Source organism: Ahaetulla prasina, chromosome 1 (assembly GCF_028640845.1).
Source record: "Ahaetulla prasina isolate Xishuangbanna chromosome 1, ASM2864084v1, whole genome shotgun sequence".
Classification (NCBI taxonomy): Eukaryota; Metazoa; Chordata; class Lepidosauria; order Squamata; family Colubridae; genus Ahaetulla; species Ahaetulla prasina.
In genome coordinates this window covers 373162961-373178462 of record NC_080539.1, presented here as the reverse complement: position 1 = coordinate 373178462, position 15502 = coordinate 373162961, and the positions used below count along the sequence as shown (strand labels likewise).

General features: G+C 43.3%; 1 protein-coding gene across 1 annotated transcript in view; it reads left to right on the top strand.

Annotated features, from left to right (window-relative positions):
* SEMA6B (semaphorin 6B) overlaps nucleotides 1-15502 on the top strand; it is a 246084-nt gene that overhangs the window by 196823 nt on the left and 33759 nt on the right. Inside the window, exons 8-9 of the mRNA XM_058163625.1 lie at nucleotides 1446-1565; nucleotides 9354-9442. Of these exons, the coding sequence (XP_058019608.1) occupies nucleotides 1446-1565; nucleotides 9354-9442 (209 nt within the window). The remainder of the gene's footprint in view (nucleotides 1-1445; nucleotides 1566-9353; nucleotides 9443-15502) is intronic.

The following is a 15502-nucleotide window of genomic DNA, read 5'->3' as shown; positions in this document are numbered from 1 at the left end:
AGGGGCGTGCATAAGAGCACCAGCGTGCCTACCGTCCCTGTCCTAATCTTTTCTTTTATTCATATCCTTTACGTGTGTTTATAATTATGTTTACACTTGTATCTGTCATAAAATACATGCTTGATGAAATAAATAAATAAATAAAAATAAAAAAATAAATAAATAAAAACTACTACTCCTCTCCACAAACCCCACTCTCTTCTAGCACTGATGATGTTCCCTGGTTGGGTCATGAAATGTTTGCAAGAGAACAACCAAGCTCAGAGAGCATCAAGGATCCCACAGTCTTCCTTCTCCTTCTCCTCCTCCTTCTCCTCCTCCTCCTCCTCCCCCACCCTCCTTCTCCTCCTCTCCACAAACCCCACTCTCTTCTAGCACTGATGATGTTCCCTAGTTGGGTCATGAAATGTTTGCAAGAGAACAACCAAGCTCAGAGAGCATCAAGGATCCCACAGTCTTCCTTCTCTTTCTCCTCCTCCTCCTCCCTCCTCCTCCTCCTTTCCACAAACTCCACTTCCTTCTAGCACCGATGATGTTACTGATGTGGTCCTCCAGCATCCTACGGGCTGGCAGCGGAGTCGGACAGTGAGGAGGCTGGGCCAGTCCTAGAGTCAGGGAAAGGCCTGGACGAGGGCTCTGCGTCGGAGGCAGAGATGGGGCCAGGGCCATCTGGGAAGCGATGTGCGAACTCCGGAGGCTTCAGAGGCTGATAGCAGAGAGGCAGAGGAACAGGAGGTGCCTGTTCCTAGTGCACGCATGCGAAGAGCTGCCAGAAGGCAAGAGCAGCTCAAGCAAAAAGGACGACTCGGGAGTAAGGCCAGGAGATGATTGGCCCCACCCGTAAGGCTTAAAAGAGCAGCAAGGGCTCTTGGGCTCTTTGTAGGAAAGCAACGTTGCTACAGTTGTTTCTTGTCGGCGTCTCTTGTTTCTGAACTTCGTGGGGTTCTTGCCTAGAAAAGCCTTTGGCAGGGTGCCAAAGAAGACAAAGGTTTGTGATAAGGCCGAAGGACTTTTTCTGAAGGACTTTGTTTTGGACGTAATTTGGACCAAGCTGAGAATGAAGTATAATTCTCAGCTTTTCTAATGAAATACGTTTGTTTAGGACAGATTGTGTCTGGTAATAACTACTTGGGCCTAGTATCACAACAGTTTCCTAGCTGCGTCGTGAAATGTTTGCAAGGAAACAACCGAGCTCAGAAAGCACCAAGGATCCCACGGTCTTCTTCCTCCTCTTCCTCCTCCTCCTCCCCCCCCCTTTTTTCACAAACTCCACTTCCTGCTAGCACTGATGCTGTTACCTAGCTGGGTCACGAAACATCTGCAAGAAGACCGGCAAGCTCAGAGAGCACCAAGGACCCAACGGTTCAACCCTGAGCCACGAACGTTGTCTTCCAACTCTTCTTTTCCATTTTTCACCACTTTTCTTTTCTTTCCATCTGGGGCAGGAGGGATGCTGTTCACAGCCACTGTTACGGACTTCCTGGCCATTGATGCTGTGATTTACCGCAGCCTGGGAGACAGCCCAACCCTGCGCACGGTGAAGCATGACTCCAAGTGGTTTAAAGGTAAGGAACGCGGGACGCAAATGGTTTTGCCGTTGCCGAGTGTGAAAATGAGAGGCACAACCCAAGAAATTTCCTTCTGTGATTGGCATCCCTTGAAAAAAGACTAAAAGACAGAGCTGCAAACCTTTAGTTTTTGTTCTATTCTATTCTATTCTATTCCATTCTGTAATTCAATTCAATTCTATTGTAATTCTATTCTATTTTATTTCATATTCTATTCCATTCTGTAATTCAATTCTATTCTATTCTATTCTATTCTATTCTGTAATTCTATTCTATTGTGTAATCTATTCTATTCTATTCTATTGTAATTCTATTCTATTTTATTTCATATTCTATTCTATTCTATTCTGTAATTCTATTCTATTGTGTAATCTATTCTATTCTATTCTATTGTAATTCTATTCTATTTTATTTCATATTCTATTCTATTCTATTGTGTAATTCTATTCTATTGTGTAATCTATTCTATTCTATTGTAATTCTATTCTATTTTATTTCATATTCTATTCTATTCTGTAATTCTGTTCTACTCTATTCTATTCTATTCTATTCTATTCTATTCTATTCTGTAATTCTATTCTATTCTATTCTATTCTATTCTATTCTGTAATTCTATTCTATTGTGTAATCTATTCTATTCTGTTCTCTATTCTGTATTCTATTCTGTTTTGTTTCATATTCTATTCTATTCTATTCTATTGTAATTCTATTCTATTTTACTTCATATTCTATTCTATTCTGTAATTCTGTTCTACTCTATTCCATTCTGTAATTCTATTCTATTCTATTCTATTCTATTCTATTCTGTAATTCTATTCTATTGTGTAATCTATTCTATTCTATTCTATTGTAATTCTATTGTAATTCTATTTTATTCTATTTCATATTCTATTCTATTCTATTCTGTAATCCTATTCTATTGTGTAATCTATTCTATTCTATTCTATTGTAATTCTATTCTATTTTATTTCATATTCTATTCTATTCTGTAATCCTATTCTACTCTATTCCATTCTATAATTCTATTCTATTGTGTAATCTATTCTATTCTATTGTAATTCTATTCTATTTTATTTCATATTCTATTCTATTCTATTCTGTAATTCTATTCTATTCTGTAATTCTATTCTATTCTATTCTATTGTAATTCTATTCTATTTTATTTCATATTCTATTCTATTCTGTAATCCTATTCTACTCTATTCCATTCTATAATTCTATTCTATTCTATTCTAGTCTAGTCTAGCCTAGTCTAGTCATTCCAATATTCTGTTCTGTTCTGTTCTGTTCTGTTCTGTTCTGTTCTGTTCTGTTCTCTATATACACAACCATTGTCCAGAATGGCATAGGGTCCCCCGCCTGAACAGGGGGTTGGACTACAAGACCTCAAAGGTCCCTTCCACTTGTTATTCTCTATTATTCTGTCTCTGGAAGGCGTCAGGTTGATAAAAACTGCAGCGAGGGAGCTGGGCAAACTCCCCTGCTCCAAAAATAAAATAAAAAAAATCACTTTCCCAATAAAGTGACTCAATCGATAGAGGAGACTTAAAGGCACTTAGATTTGAGCGGGGAATTATTTCATCTTCTGCGCCACAGCTTTGTGGAGAGTTCACAAACCAGTTAAAAGAATGAAATACGCCGTGCCAGGGCTGCAAAATAAAATGGCATATCAACTAAACCGGGAAAAGATCATCTAAAACTTTACGAGCCGGATTGCAAGTGCCTGAATGAATAAAAAGATGAGTTTTTTAACTGTCGAAGTTTAAAAAATAAATAAATAATCTTGGAGTCTTTGCTCTCTATTGTGATATTTATGCTCCAGGAACAGAATCTGAGCAGAATCTTGAGAAGGCAAAATATATTTTTTATTAGGAAACCCTGGAAAATGTCTTGAAACTAGAGGCAAAAAGTACGGAGGCAATATTTAAAGCCAGATTAATATTTTATTAATTTATTCCCAGTCTTGCAGCATTCAGTAAATATACATGTACAAAGCTAATTGTAGCCTTAGCTAGTATTACTTCCAATCAGTCAATTAAAAGGTTCTGGAATAATTTTAAAGATTGCCTTGGAGTGTCTGCATATGTGTGTTTAAAATTATGAAACTGACAAAATAAATCTGTGGGACAAATTATAGAGACCAGGAGTCATGAGCGAAAAGAATGGAATGGAATGGAATGGAATGGAATGGGGTAGAGTAGGGTAGGGTAGGGTAGGGTAGGGTAGGGTAGGGTACAATGGAATGGAATGGAATGAGTAGGGTAGGGTAGGGTAGAATAGAGTAGGATAGAATAGAATAGAATAGAATAGAATAGAATAGAATAGAATAGAATAGAATAGAATAGAATAGAATAGAATAGAATAGAATAGAATAGAGTAGGGTAGGGTAGGGTAGGGTAGGGTAAGATAGCATAGCATAGCATAGCATAGCATAGCATAGCATAGAACAGAATAGAGTAGGGTAGGGTAGGGTAGGGTAGGTAGGGTAGGGTAGAATAGAGTAGGATAGAATAGAATAGCATAGCATGGCATGGCATGGCATAGAATAGAATAGAATAGAATAGAATAGAATAGAATAGAATAGAATAGAATAGAATAGAATAGAATAGAATAGAATAGGGTAGGGTAGGGTAGGGTAGGGTAGGGTAGGGTAGGGTAGGGTAGAGTAGGGTAGGATAGGATAGGGTAGAATAGAATAGAATAGGGTAGGGTAGGGTAGGGTACAATGGAATGGAATGGAATGGAATGGAATGGAATGGAATGGAATGGAATGGAGAATGGAATGGAATGGAATGGAATGGGGTAGAGTAGAACTGGAAGGACCTTGGAGATCTTCTAGTCCAACCCTCTGCAAAGGAGGAGACCCTATACCTTGATGGCGAACCTGTGGCACGCATATCAAGTGCCCTGCAGTGCCCCCGCTCTGTGCATGCCAGCCATCTCCCGTTGCTCTTCCGGGTTCCAGCTGGTCTTCGCACATCGCATAGGACCGGGTTACTTACGGGACCGCCTACTGCCACCGTTTGCCTCCCACCGACCCATGCGCTCTCACAGAGGGACTCCTTAAGGTGCCGTCAGCCAAGCAATGTCGGCTGGCAGCCCCAGGGAAGGGCCTTCTGTGGGGCCCCTACCCTATGGAACGAGCTTCCCCTGACTTCGCCAACTTCCGGACCTTGGACCTTTCTCCATGAGCTTAAGACCTATTTATTTATCCATGCAGGACTGGCATAGAATAGAATAGAATAGAATAGAATAGAATAGAATAGAATAGAATGGCATATCAACTAAACCGGGAAAAGATCATCTAAAACTTTACGAGCCAGATTGCAAGTGCCTGAATGAATAAAAAGATGAGTTTTTTAACTGTCGAAGTTTAAAAAATAAATAAATAATCTTGGAGTCTTTGCTCTCTATTGTGATATTTATGCTCCAGGAACAGAATCTGAGCAGAATCTTGAGAAGGCAAAATATATTTTTTATTAGGAAACCCTGGAAAATGTCTTGAAACTAGAGGCGAAAAGTACGGAGGCAATATTTAAAGCCAGATTAATATTTTATTAATTTATTCCCAGTCTTGCAGCATTCAGTAAATATACATGTACAAAGCTAATTGTAGCCTTAGCTAGTATTACTTCCAATCAGTCAATTAAAAGGTTCTGGAATAATTTTAAAGATTGCCTTGGAGTGTCTGCATATGTGTGTTTAAAATTATGAAACTGACAAAATAAATCTGTGGGACAAATTATAGAGACCAGGAGTCATGAGCGAAAAGAATGGAATGGAATGGAGAGTGGAGTGGAGTGGAATGGAGTGGAATGGAATGGAATGGAATGGGGTAGAGTAGGGTAGGGTAGGGCAGGGTAGGGTACAATGGAATGGAATGGAATGGGTAGGGTAGGGTAGGGTAGAATAGAGTAGGATAGAATAGAATAGAATAGAATAGGGTAGGGTAGGGTAGGGTAGGGTAGGATAGGGCAGGGTAAGATAGCATAGCATAGCATAGCATAGAATAGAATAGAGTAGGGTAGAGTAGGGTAGGGTAGGGTAGGGTAGGATAGGGTAAGATAGCATAGCATAGCATAGCATAGCATAGCATAGCATAGCATAGCATAGAATAGAATAGAATAGAATAGAATAGAATAGAATAGAATAGAATAGAATAGAATAGAATAGAATAGAATAGAACAGGGTAGGGTAGGGTAGGGTAGGGTAGGGTAGGGTAGGGTAGAGTAGAGTAGAGTAGAATGGAATAGGATAGGATAGGATAGGATAGGATAGGATAGGATAGGATAGGAAAGGAAAGGAAAGGAAAGGAAAGGAAAGGAAAGGAAAGGAAAGGAAAGGAAAGGAAAGGAAAGGAAAGGAAAGGAAAGGAAAGGAAAGGAAAGGAAAGGAATAAGAACAGAACAGAATAGAATGTAGAATGGAGTGTAATAGAGTAGAGTAGAACTGGAAGGGACCTTGGAGATCTTCTAGTCCAACCCTCTGCAAAGGAGGAGACCCTATACCCTTGATGGCGAACCTGTGGCACGCATATCAGAAGTGCCATGCAGAGCCACCGCTCTGTGCACGCCAGCCATCTCCCGTTGCTCTTCCGGGTTCCAGCTGGTCTTCGCACATGGCTTAGGACCGGGTTACTTACGGGACCGCCTACTGCCACCGTTTGCCTCCCACCGACCCGTGCGCTCTCACAGAGAGGGACTCCTTAAGGTGCCGTCAGCCAAGCAATGTCGGCTGGCAGCCCCCAGGGGAAGGGCCTTCTCTGTGGGGGCCCCTACCCTATGGAACGAGCTTCCCCCTGGACTTCGCCAACTTCCGGACCTTCGGACCTTTCGCCGCGAGCTTAAGACCTATTTATTTATCCATGCAGGACTGGCATAGAATTTTAGTTGTTTTTAGGGTTTTAAATTTTTAAATTAGGTTTTGGGATTTTAAAAGTATTTTTAGATTAGGCTAATTTAAATAAGTTTTTTTATTAATATTTTATTTTACTGTATGTATTTGATTGTTGTTTTTATTTTGCCTGTTCACCGCCCTGAGTCCTTCGGGAGAAGGGTGGTATAAAAATTATATTATTATTATTATTATTATTATTATTATTATTATTATTATTATTATTATTATTATTATTATTATTATTATTATTATTATTATTATTATTTTATGCAGGAGCGCCAGAAACCGGAAGACCAGGTGACCGCAAGCTCAGCTCTACCCGGGGAACTTCTCTTCCGGTTTCCGGCAATCCCTCATGTGCGCGCCGGGGAGCTTCTCTTCCGGTTTCCGGAGCTCCCACATCGGTGCACTCTCGCTTCAGTTCGCCAACACTGCCCTATACCTTTTCAGACAAGTGGCTCTGCAGTCTCTTCTTAAAAACCTCCACTGATGGAGCAATCACAATTTTTGTAACCCCACCAGCTGTTCCACTGGTTCTTGGTCCTCCCTGTTTTTCCATAATTCCAGGTTGCTTCTCTCCTTGATTAGTTTCCATCCATTGCTTCTTCTCCTGCCTTCAGGCGCTTTGGAGAATAAGTGGAACCCCCCTCTTCTTTGGGGCAGCCCCTCAAATACTGGACTACTGCTATCATGTGCCCCCTAGTCCTCCTTTTTTCTCTAGACTAGACAAACCAAAGCTCCTGCAACCGCCCTTCGTATGTTTTAGTCTCCAGGCCTTTAATCACTGTAGCTCTCTGCACTTTTTCCCGAAGTCCATCTGTCTATCAAATTCTCCCAGCTTCCCTTCCATCCTTCCTTCCTTCCTTCCTTCGTAGCGGGCCCTAAGACTGGCGGCTGTTTGCTCTCTCGTTTATTTAGGAGATAAACAGCATCTGAACTTAATCACAGCCGCAGGAATTGCTAGCCGGTTGTTGTTGTTTTTTTGTGGTGGTGGTTTTTGTTTTGTTTTTTGCAAGATTGTCCGTAAATAGGCATGCCGCCTTCCCAAGGCAGACGATTCGTGCATGCCCGCCGTTTCTGCACAATTGGGTACATTCATGTGCTAATTGATGCCCTCGGCCACCGACTCCCGTCCTATCAATTAAGGGTGTTTTTTTTAAAAAAAATGCCTTCATGATCATATGCGAGAAAAAAAAAGACCTTGGAAATATTGTCAGGGCTCAGGCTGGGGATGAGTCATCTGGGCGATGGAGTTGCAAAGGGGGTGGGATAAAGGAAAACAGAGAGGAAGCAATGTTGATATCGGAAGATGTTTTTTTAACTGGAGGGATGTCGTATGTTCATGTTGACGAGACCCAGCAGATCGGGTCTCCTTTGTGAGAACTGTCGTCAAGGACCAGAAGGAGGATCAACAGAGCAAACGGGGGAGTCCCAGGAAGGATTTCGGAACATTTACCCTTGAGAAAAGGCAAGGGAGGTGTCGTGTCCCACCCCTGCTCCGACGAACGAGTCAAGGAAGTCCGTAACAAACTTGGCAACGAAGCCTCTGCAGCTTGCCAAGTTCCCTCGAGGTTTATCAGGGCAGGCAGGAGTCCAAGTTGTGACTTCAGCGATAGGGTCCGATATCAGCAAACTAGATAAGACTTTGCTTGACTCAAGGTTGGAATGCCAAAAGCAGGTCCTTTATATAGGCTGTGGGGTGTGGCTCCATGACTCAGCATTTATCCAGGCCTGCCTCACCCCTCCTTCTGCTGGCGTCGCCTCTTAGATCTCCGGAAGCGAGGCTCCTCCTACTCTGAATTGTCTTCAGCTGGATCTGCTGTCAGCATCTGGGAAAGGGAGGGGTCAGAGGGAGTAGGCCCAGGTAATTCTACCACCTGGCTGCCTTCCTGCTCTGAAGGGTGAGCCAAAGGAACACATGTTGTATGAGTGAGGTTTATCGGACTTCTCCTTTCACTCCTTGAATCCTCTCCGGGCATGGGGCCAGGGCCAGGGGCTGGAGTCATGACAGGCCATTCATCTTCATTATCAGACTCGGAGTCTGATAAAAGGCCCGGTTGGAGACGGCCCCGCTGAGGAGAGGAGGGAGGACGAGTCATAACACCAAGTCTGTTATTCCACAATATTATTCCAGAATGTTATTCCAGAAGGACCCTTTGAGAGCGGTATGCAACAAAATTGCAGAAGTCGTATTCAGCCGGTTCGGATCGGTTTCACCCGAACCGGTAGCAGAAATTGCAGGTGGGCCTGCCCACCTGCCCCATCCTATGTCATCCTATTTCAGCATGTTTTTTTAGCCGTGCGCATGCGTGGACGAGGCGTGTGTGAGTGCTGCAACCGTGCGAATGCGTGCGCTTGCATTTGCGAACCGGTAGGGAAGGTAGGCGAATACCACCGCTGATGCCGATTAGTGTAGATTCAACGTGACAATAAAGTTATTTAAAGTTAGGGGTGTCAAAGTCAAGGTTTGGGGGCTGGATCCGACCCATGGGGTGCTTAGATCTGGGCTGCAGAGCCACCCTGGAAACAGTGAAGGGCCCGCCCGTGGTCCCTCTGCCAGTGAAAACGGAAACAGAAACGAAAATGGAAACAGAAACGAAAACTTTCACTGGCAGAAGGCCGTCGCAGCCAAAAACGAAGCTTGGGAGCCCGTTTTCGCTGGCAGAGCGCTCGGACCACCACAGGCACCCCGGACATGAGTGACGTCAAACTGGCCACGACCACCGCCCCAAAGTCAAACACAAACTTGATGTGGCCCTCAATGACATTGAATTTGACACCCCTGTTCTAAGTCTAAGTCTCATGTAGGACATGGAATGACAGATTTTGGAAGATACTCAAGATCCTGCTTCTTGACGTCTTCTCTATTTCTTCCCTCACCCTGTCTAGAACCCTACTTTGTCCATGCTGTGGAGTGGAAGAACCATGTCTACTTCTTCTTCAGAGAGATCGCGATGGAATTCAACTACTTGGAGAAGGTGAGTGTTGTGATCCATCAGCAGCCTACGGAACTGGCAACGGAGTCGGACAGCGATGAGGCTGAGGTGAGGCCAGGGCCATCGGGGAGTGAGGTGCGGACTCCAGAGCCTCCAGAGGCTGACAGTAGTGAGGCAGAGGAACAGTAGGAGCCTGTTCCTAATGCACACATGAGAAGAGCTGCCAGAAGGCAAGAACAGCTCAAGCAGAGAGGACGACTCGGGAGGAAGGCCAAGAGATGACTGGCCCCTCCCATAAGGCCCCTCCCAGCACTGGTGTTTCAGCTTTGCTGGGAAACAACGTAGTTGCGTCTTCTGCTCCGTCTTCTGCTTCGTGTACATCTTTGTTTTTGTGGCTTTTGGATGTTTGCCAGGAAGGGTCTTTGGCAGTTTGCCTAATTGGACTAAGGTTTGTGAGATAACTGAGGAATTTGTGTTGGGAGGCATTTGTTTTACTTTGAGTTGAACAACGCTGGGAATGAAGTTATTCCCAGCTGTTCAGATAAAGTTTGTTTTTCTACGGACTAAGTTTATTACTACCTACTTGGCTCTGGGTCACAACAATGAGTCCAGCCAGCATGGCCCATCAGACCAGTGGTTGGGTGGTTGACCTAACTTTGCGTTGTCCTCAAGAACTACTGGGTGGCTGAGCTTCTGAGTAACAATAGACCACAGTTTCCCATCTTCACAATTTTAAGACACATGGACTTCAATTGTGTGGCTGGGGAATTCCGGGAGTTGAAATCCAGGTGACTTAAAATGAACAAAGTTGGGAAACCCTGTCATAGATGGTCTTCTACTGTTCTACTGAAGTGGTATAGGGTAGGGGTGTCAAACTCAAGGCCCATGGGCCACATCCGGCCCGCGGGGTGCTTAGATCTGGGCCGTGGGCAGCCCTGAAAACAACAAAGGACTGGCCCGCAGTGCCTCTGCCAGCGAAAACGGAGCTCGGGGGAACTGTGTGCGGGGCCTCTAGGCCACGTTTTTGAACGCGACAGCCTCCTGCAGTCCTCTGCTAGCAAAACCGGAGCAGAGGACTGCAAGAGGCCATGACGTCCGAAAAGTGGCAGAAGGCTAGCAAAACAAGCTAAAAACAAAAGAAAAGGAGAAATGTTTCCCCTTTTACATTTGAGCATGCAAGAAGGGACAGGACAGGAGAAAGGGAAAGAGGAAAGACCAAGAAGCGGAAGGAAAGATGGGAAGAGAGCAAGGAAGGAAAAGTCAGGCAAGAGGGGAAGGAAGAAGACCGGAGAATGAAGAGGGAAGGAAAAAGAAGAGGAAGGAAGGAAGGAAGGAAGGAAGGAAGGAAGGAAGGAAGGAAGGAAGGAAGGAAGGAAGGAAGGAAGGTTATAATGAGAGGAAGGGAGGGTCTGAGGGAAGTCCTGCCTTGGCACTTGGCCACCACAGGTGCGCCCCGACAGGTGTGACGCAGAGGTGGGTTTCAGCAGGTTCTGACCAGTTCTGGAGAACCGGTAGCGGAAATTTTGAGCAGTTCGGAGAACCGGTAAATACCACCTCTTGACAGGCTCCACCCCATCTATTCTCTGCCTCCCAGGTCCCAGCTGATTGGGAGGAAATGGGGATTTTGCAGTAACCTTCCCCTGCCGTGGCCACCAAGCCACACCCACCCAAGCCACGCCACGCCCACCAAGCCACGCCCACAGAACCGATAGTAAACAAATTTGAAACCCACCACTGGCGTAATGTCGATCTGGCCACACCCACCCCACCCACCCACCCGCCGAGGTCAATATTGCCCGGATGCGACCCCCAATGAAATCTAGTTTGACATTCCTGGTATAAGGTCTCCTACTTGAGCAAGGGGTTGGACTAGAAGACCTCCAAGGTCCCTTCCAGCTCTATTCTGATTGGTTGATTGGTTGATCGATCGATTGATTACTGTGTTGCTCCTGAACTTTGTGAGAACATAAAAAGAAGCCATTGGTGATAGTAACGCCACGTTTACAATTTTGTACAGATTTCAAATTATTTCCCCGAGAGCGAAAATGAGGGAATTTTCTCTGCGCGGGGAAAAAAAAAACAACCCTGAATTTCCATCTTTACGATCATTGTCAAATCTTTTATTTACCGATCTTTTATTCTTTGTCGACTATACCTCTCTGTCTTTTTAGGAGAGCCGTATGTAATTCCGTTTCTTCAAACGTTTTAATAAATAAACCATTTCAGAAGAAGGTGGCTTATTCGCCGGGGAGGCATCATTTTCGATTGCCACGGAATATATTATCACATAATGTAATATGTTATTCAGTCGTACCGAAGATCTCATCGCGTCGTGTTATATATTATGTCATTCTATCATGTTCCCTATTATAGCGATGCGGTAATGAAACTAAAAATGAAAAGCTTGATTTCATGCACTGCAAATCTCACCCAAACTCGTAAATTAGCAGGGAATCTAACACAAATATGACATGCATTTAAAAACCGAGGGTCTCTTTACACGTAGTCCTCGAATTACAACCGCACGACGACAAGAGTTTCTGTTCCCGAGCAGAATGGTTGTTAAATGAGACACTCTCAATTTTACGATTTTTTTTTTGCCACGGTCGCTAAGCGAATCACTGCCGGCTTTTTGAACAAGTTTTTATTGATTTTTTTAGTTTGCCCCCTACACACATACATGATTTATGAACAGAGTATTGGCCGTATCGTATCTTATACAATTCAATATATTCAAATATATTTTACTTAGTTACAGTTTTTGCCAAAATAATTCTTTGTTCATGGTTTTTATTCATTTCCTAATATTTCCTTGCTCATGATAGCAGTCTTCCAATATCTCAGGGGCTGCCCCAAAGAAGAGGGAGTCAAACTATTCTCCAAAGCACCTGAGGGCAGGACAAGAAGCAATGGGTGGAAACTAATCAAGGAGAGAAGCAACTTAGAACTAGGGAGGAATTTCCTGACAGTTAGAACAATCAATAAGTGGAACGACTTGCCTGCAGAAGTTGTGAATGCTCCAACTCTGGAAATTTTTAAGAAAATGTTGGATAACCATTTGTCTGAGATGGTGTAGGGTTTCCTGCCTGGGCAGGGGGTTGGACTAGAAGGCCTCCAAGGTCCCTTCCAACTCTGTTGTTATTGTTGTTGTTGTTGTTGTTGTTGTTATTTTATTAAGTCGCATCGTCTTTCGCCCTCAAGTTCTAATTTCTCCATTTTTAATTCGTGTTCATTCCCTTTCGTTCTTTCTTTTTTTTAACTATTTCAATTTTTATCCTAATATATTCAAATATATTCGGGGTTGCCTTTCTTCCATTTCATCTTTTGCTTTTCACTGGAGGGTCTGAGGGAAGTCCTGCCTTGGCACTTGGCCACCACAGGTGCGCCCCGACAGGTGTGACGCAGAGGTGGGTTTCAGCAGGTTCTGACCAGTTCTGGAGAACCGGTAGCGGAAATTTTGAGCAGTTCGGAGAACCGGTAAATACCACCTCTTGACAGGCTCCACCCCATCTATTCTCTGCCTCCCAGGTCCCAGCTGATTGGGAGGAAATGGGGATTTTGCAGTAACCTTCCCCTGCCGTGGCCACCAAGCCACACCCACCAAGCCACGCCACGCCCACCAAGCCACGCCCACAGAACCGATAGTAAACAAATTTGAAACCCACCGCTGGCGTAATGTCGATCTGGCCACACCCACCCACCCACCCGCCGAGGTCAATATTGCCCTGATGCGACCCCCAATGAAATCTAGTTTGACATTCCTGGTATAAGGTCTCCTACTTGAGCAAGGGGTTGGACTAGAAGACCTCCAAGGTCCCTTCCAGCTCTATTCTGATTGATTGATTGGTTGATCGATCGATTGATTACTGTGTTGCTCCTGAACTTTGTGAGAACATAAAAAGAAGCCATTGGTGATAGTAACGCCACGTTTACAATTTTGTACAGATTTCAAATTATTTCCCCGAGAGCGAAAATGAGGGAATTTTCTCTGCGCGGGGAAAAAAAAACAACCCTGAATTTCCATCTTTACGATCATTGTCAAATCTTTTATTTACCGATCTTTTATTCTTTGTCGACTATACCTCTCTGTCTTTTTAGGAGAGCCGTATGTAATTCCGTTTCTTCAAACGTTTTAATAAATAAACCATTTCAGAAGAAGGTGGCTTATTCGCCGGGGAGGCATCATTTTCGATTGCCACGGAATATATTATCACATAATGTAATATGTTATTCAGTCGTACCGAAGATCTCATCGCGTCGTGTTATATATTATGTCATTCTATCATGTTCCCTATTATAGCGATGCGGTAATGAAACTAAAAATGAAAAGCTTGATTTCATGCACTGCAAATCTCACCCAAACTCGTAAATTAGCAGGGAATCTAACACAAATATGACATGCATTTAAAAACCGAGGGTCTCTTTACACGTAGTCCTCGAATTACAACCGCACGACGACAAGAGTTTCTGTTGCCGAGCAGAATGGTTGTTAAACGAGACACTCTCAATTTTACGATTTTTTTTTGCCACGGTTGCTAAGTGAATCACTGCCGGCTTTTTGAACAAGGTTTTATTGATTTTTTTTAGTTTGCCCCCTACACACATACATGATTTATGAACAGAGTATTGGCCATATCGTATCTTATACAATTCAATATATTCAAATATATTTTACTTAGTTACAGTTTTTGCCAAAATAATTCTTTGTTCATGGTTTTTATTCATTTCCTAATATTTCCTTGCTCATGATAGCAGTCTTCCAATATCTCAGGGGCTGCCCCAAAGAAGAGGGAGTCGGGCTGTCCTCCAAAGCACCTGAGGGTAGAACAAGAAGCAATGGGTGGAAACTAATCAAGGAAAGAAGCAACCTAGAACAGGAGAAATTTCCTGACAGTTAGAACAATCAATAAGTGGAACGACTTGCCGGCAGAAGTTGTGAATGCTCCAACACTGGAAATTTTTAAGAAAATGTTGGATAACCATCTGACTGAGATGGTGTAGGGTTTCCTGCCTGGGCAGGGGGTTGGACTAGAAGACCTCCAAGGTCCCTTCCAACTCTGTTGTTATTGTTGTTGTTGTTGTTGTTGTTATTTTATTAAGTCGCATCGTCTTTCGCCCTCAAGTTCTAATTTCTCCATTTTTAATTCGTGCTCATTCCCTTTCGTTCTTTCTTTTTTTTAACTATTTCAATTTTTATCCTAATATATTCAAATATATTCGGGGTTGCCTTTCTTCCATTTCATCTTTTGCTTTTCACTGCCGTTGTTAAGTGAATTGTGCAATGGTTGTGAATCTGGCTACCCCACAACCTCCGCCCCCCCCGCCCCGCCCTTGACTTAGCTGGGAAGTTCCCAAATGTGATCATTTGATCCCAGGAGATTACAACCGTTATAAATATTTGCTGGTTGCCAGTTACCCGAATTTTGATCGCGTGATTGTGAAGAGGCTGTGAAAACAACCAGAACAACTAGACACAAGAACAGTTTTTTCCCGAAGACCATCACTCTGCTAAACAAATAATTCCATCCACACTGTCAGACTATTTACTGAATCTGCACTACTATTAATCTTCTCATAGTTCCCATCACCAATCTCTTTCCACTTATGACTGTATGACTATAACTTGTTGCTGGCAATCCTTATGATTTACATTGATATATTGACCATCAATTGTGTTGTAAATGTTGTACCTTGATGAACGTATCTTTTCTTTTATGTACACTGAGAGCATATGCACCAAGACAAATTCCTTGTGTATCCAATCACACTTGGCCAATAAAAATTCTATTCTATTCTAAAACCAATTGTACAGACAGTCCTCGACTTACGACCACCATTGAGCCCAGACTTTATGTTACTAAGTGAAAACAAAGAGCTTTGCCCCATTTTGCGACCTTTCTTGCCATAGTTGTTAAGCGATGCGTTACAGCGAAGTTGGTTGTTAAGCGAATCGGGCATCCCCATTGACTTGGCTCGTCGGAAGGTCGCAAAAAGGGACCTGCAACCGTCATAAATCTGAGTCACTCGACAAGCCTCTGAATGTAAATCACGTGACCATGGAGGACGCTGAAACAGTTGCAAGTGTGAAAAACGGTCCGAAGG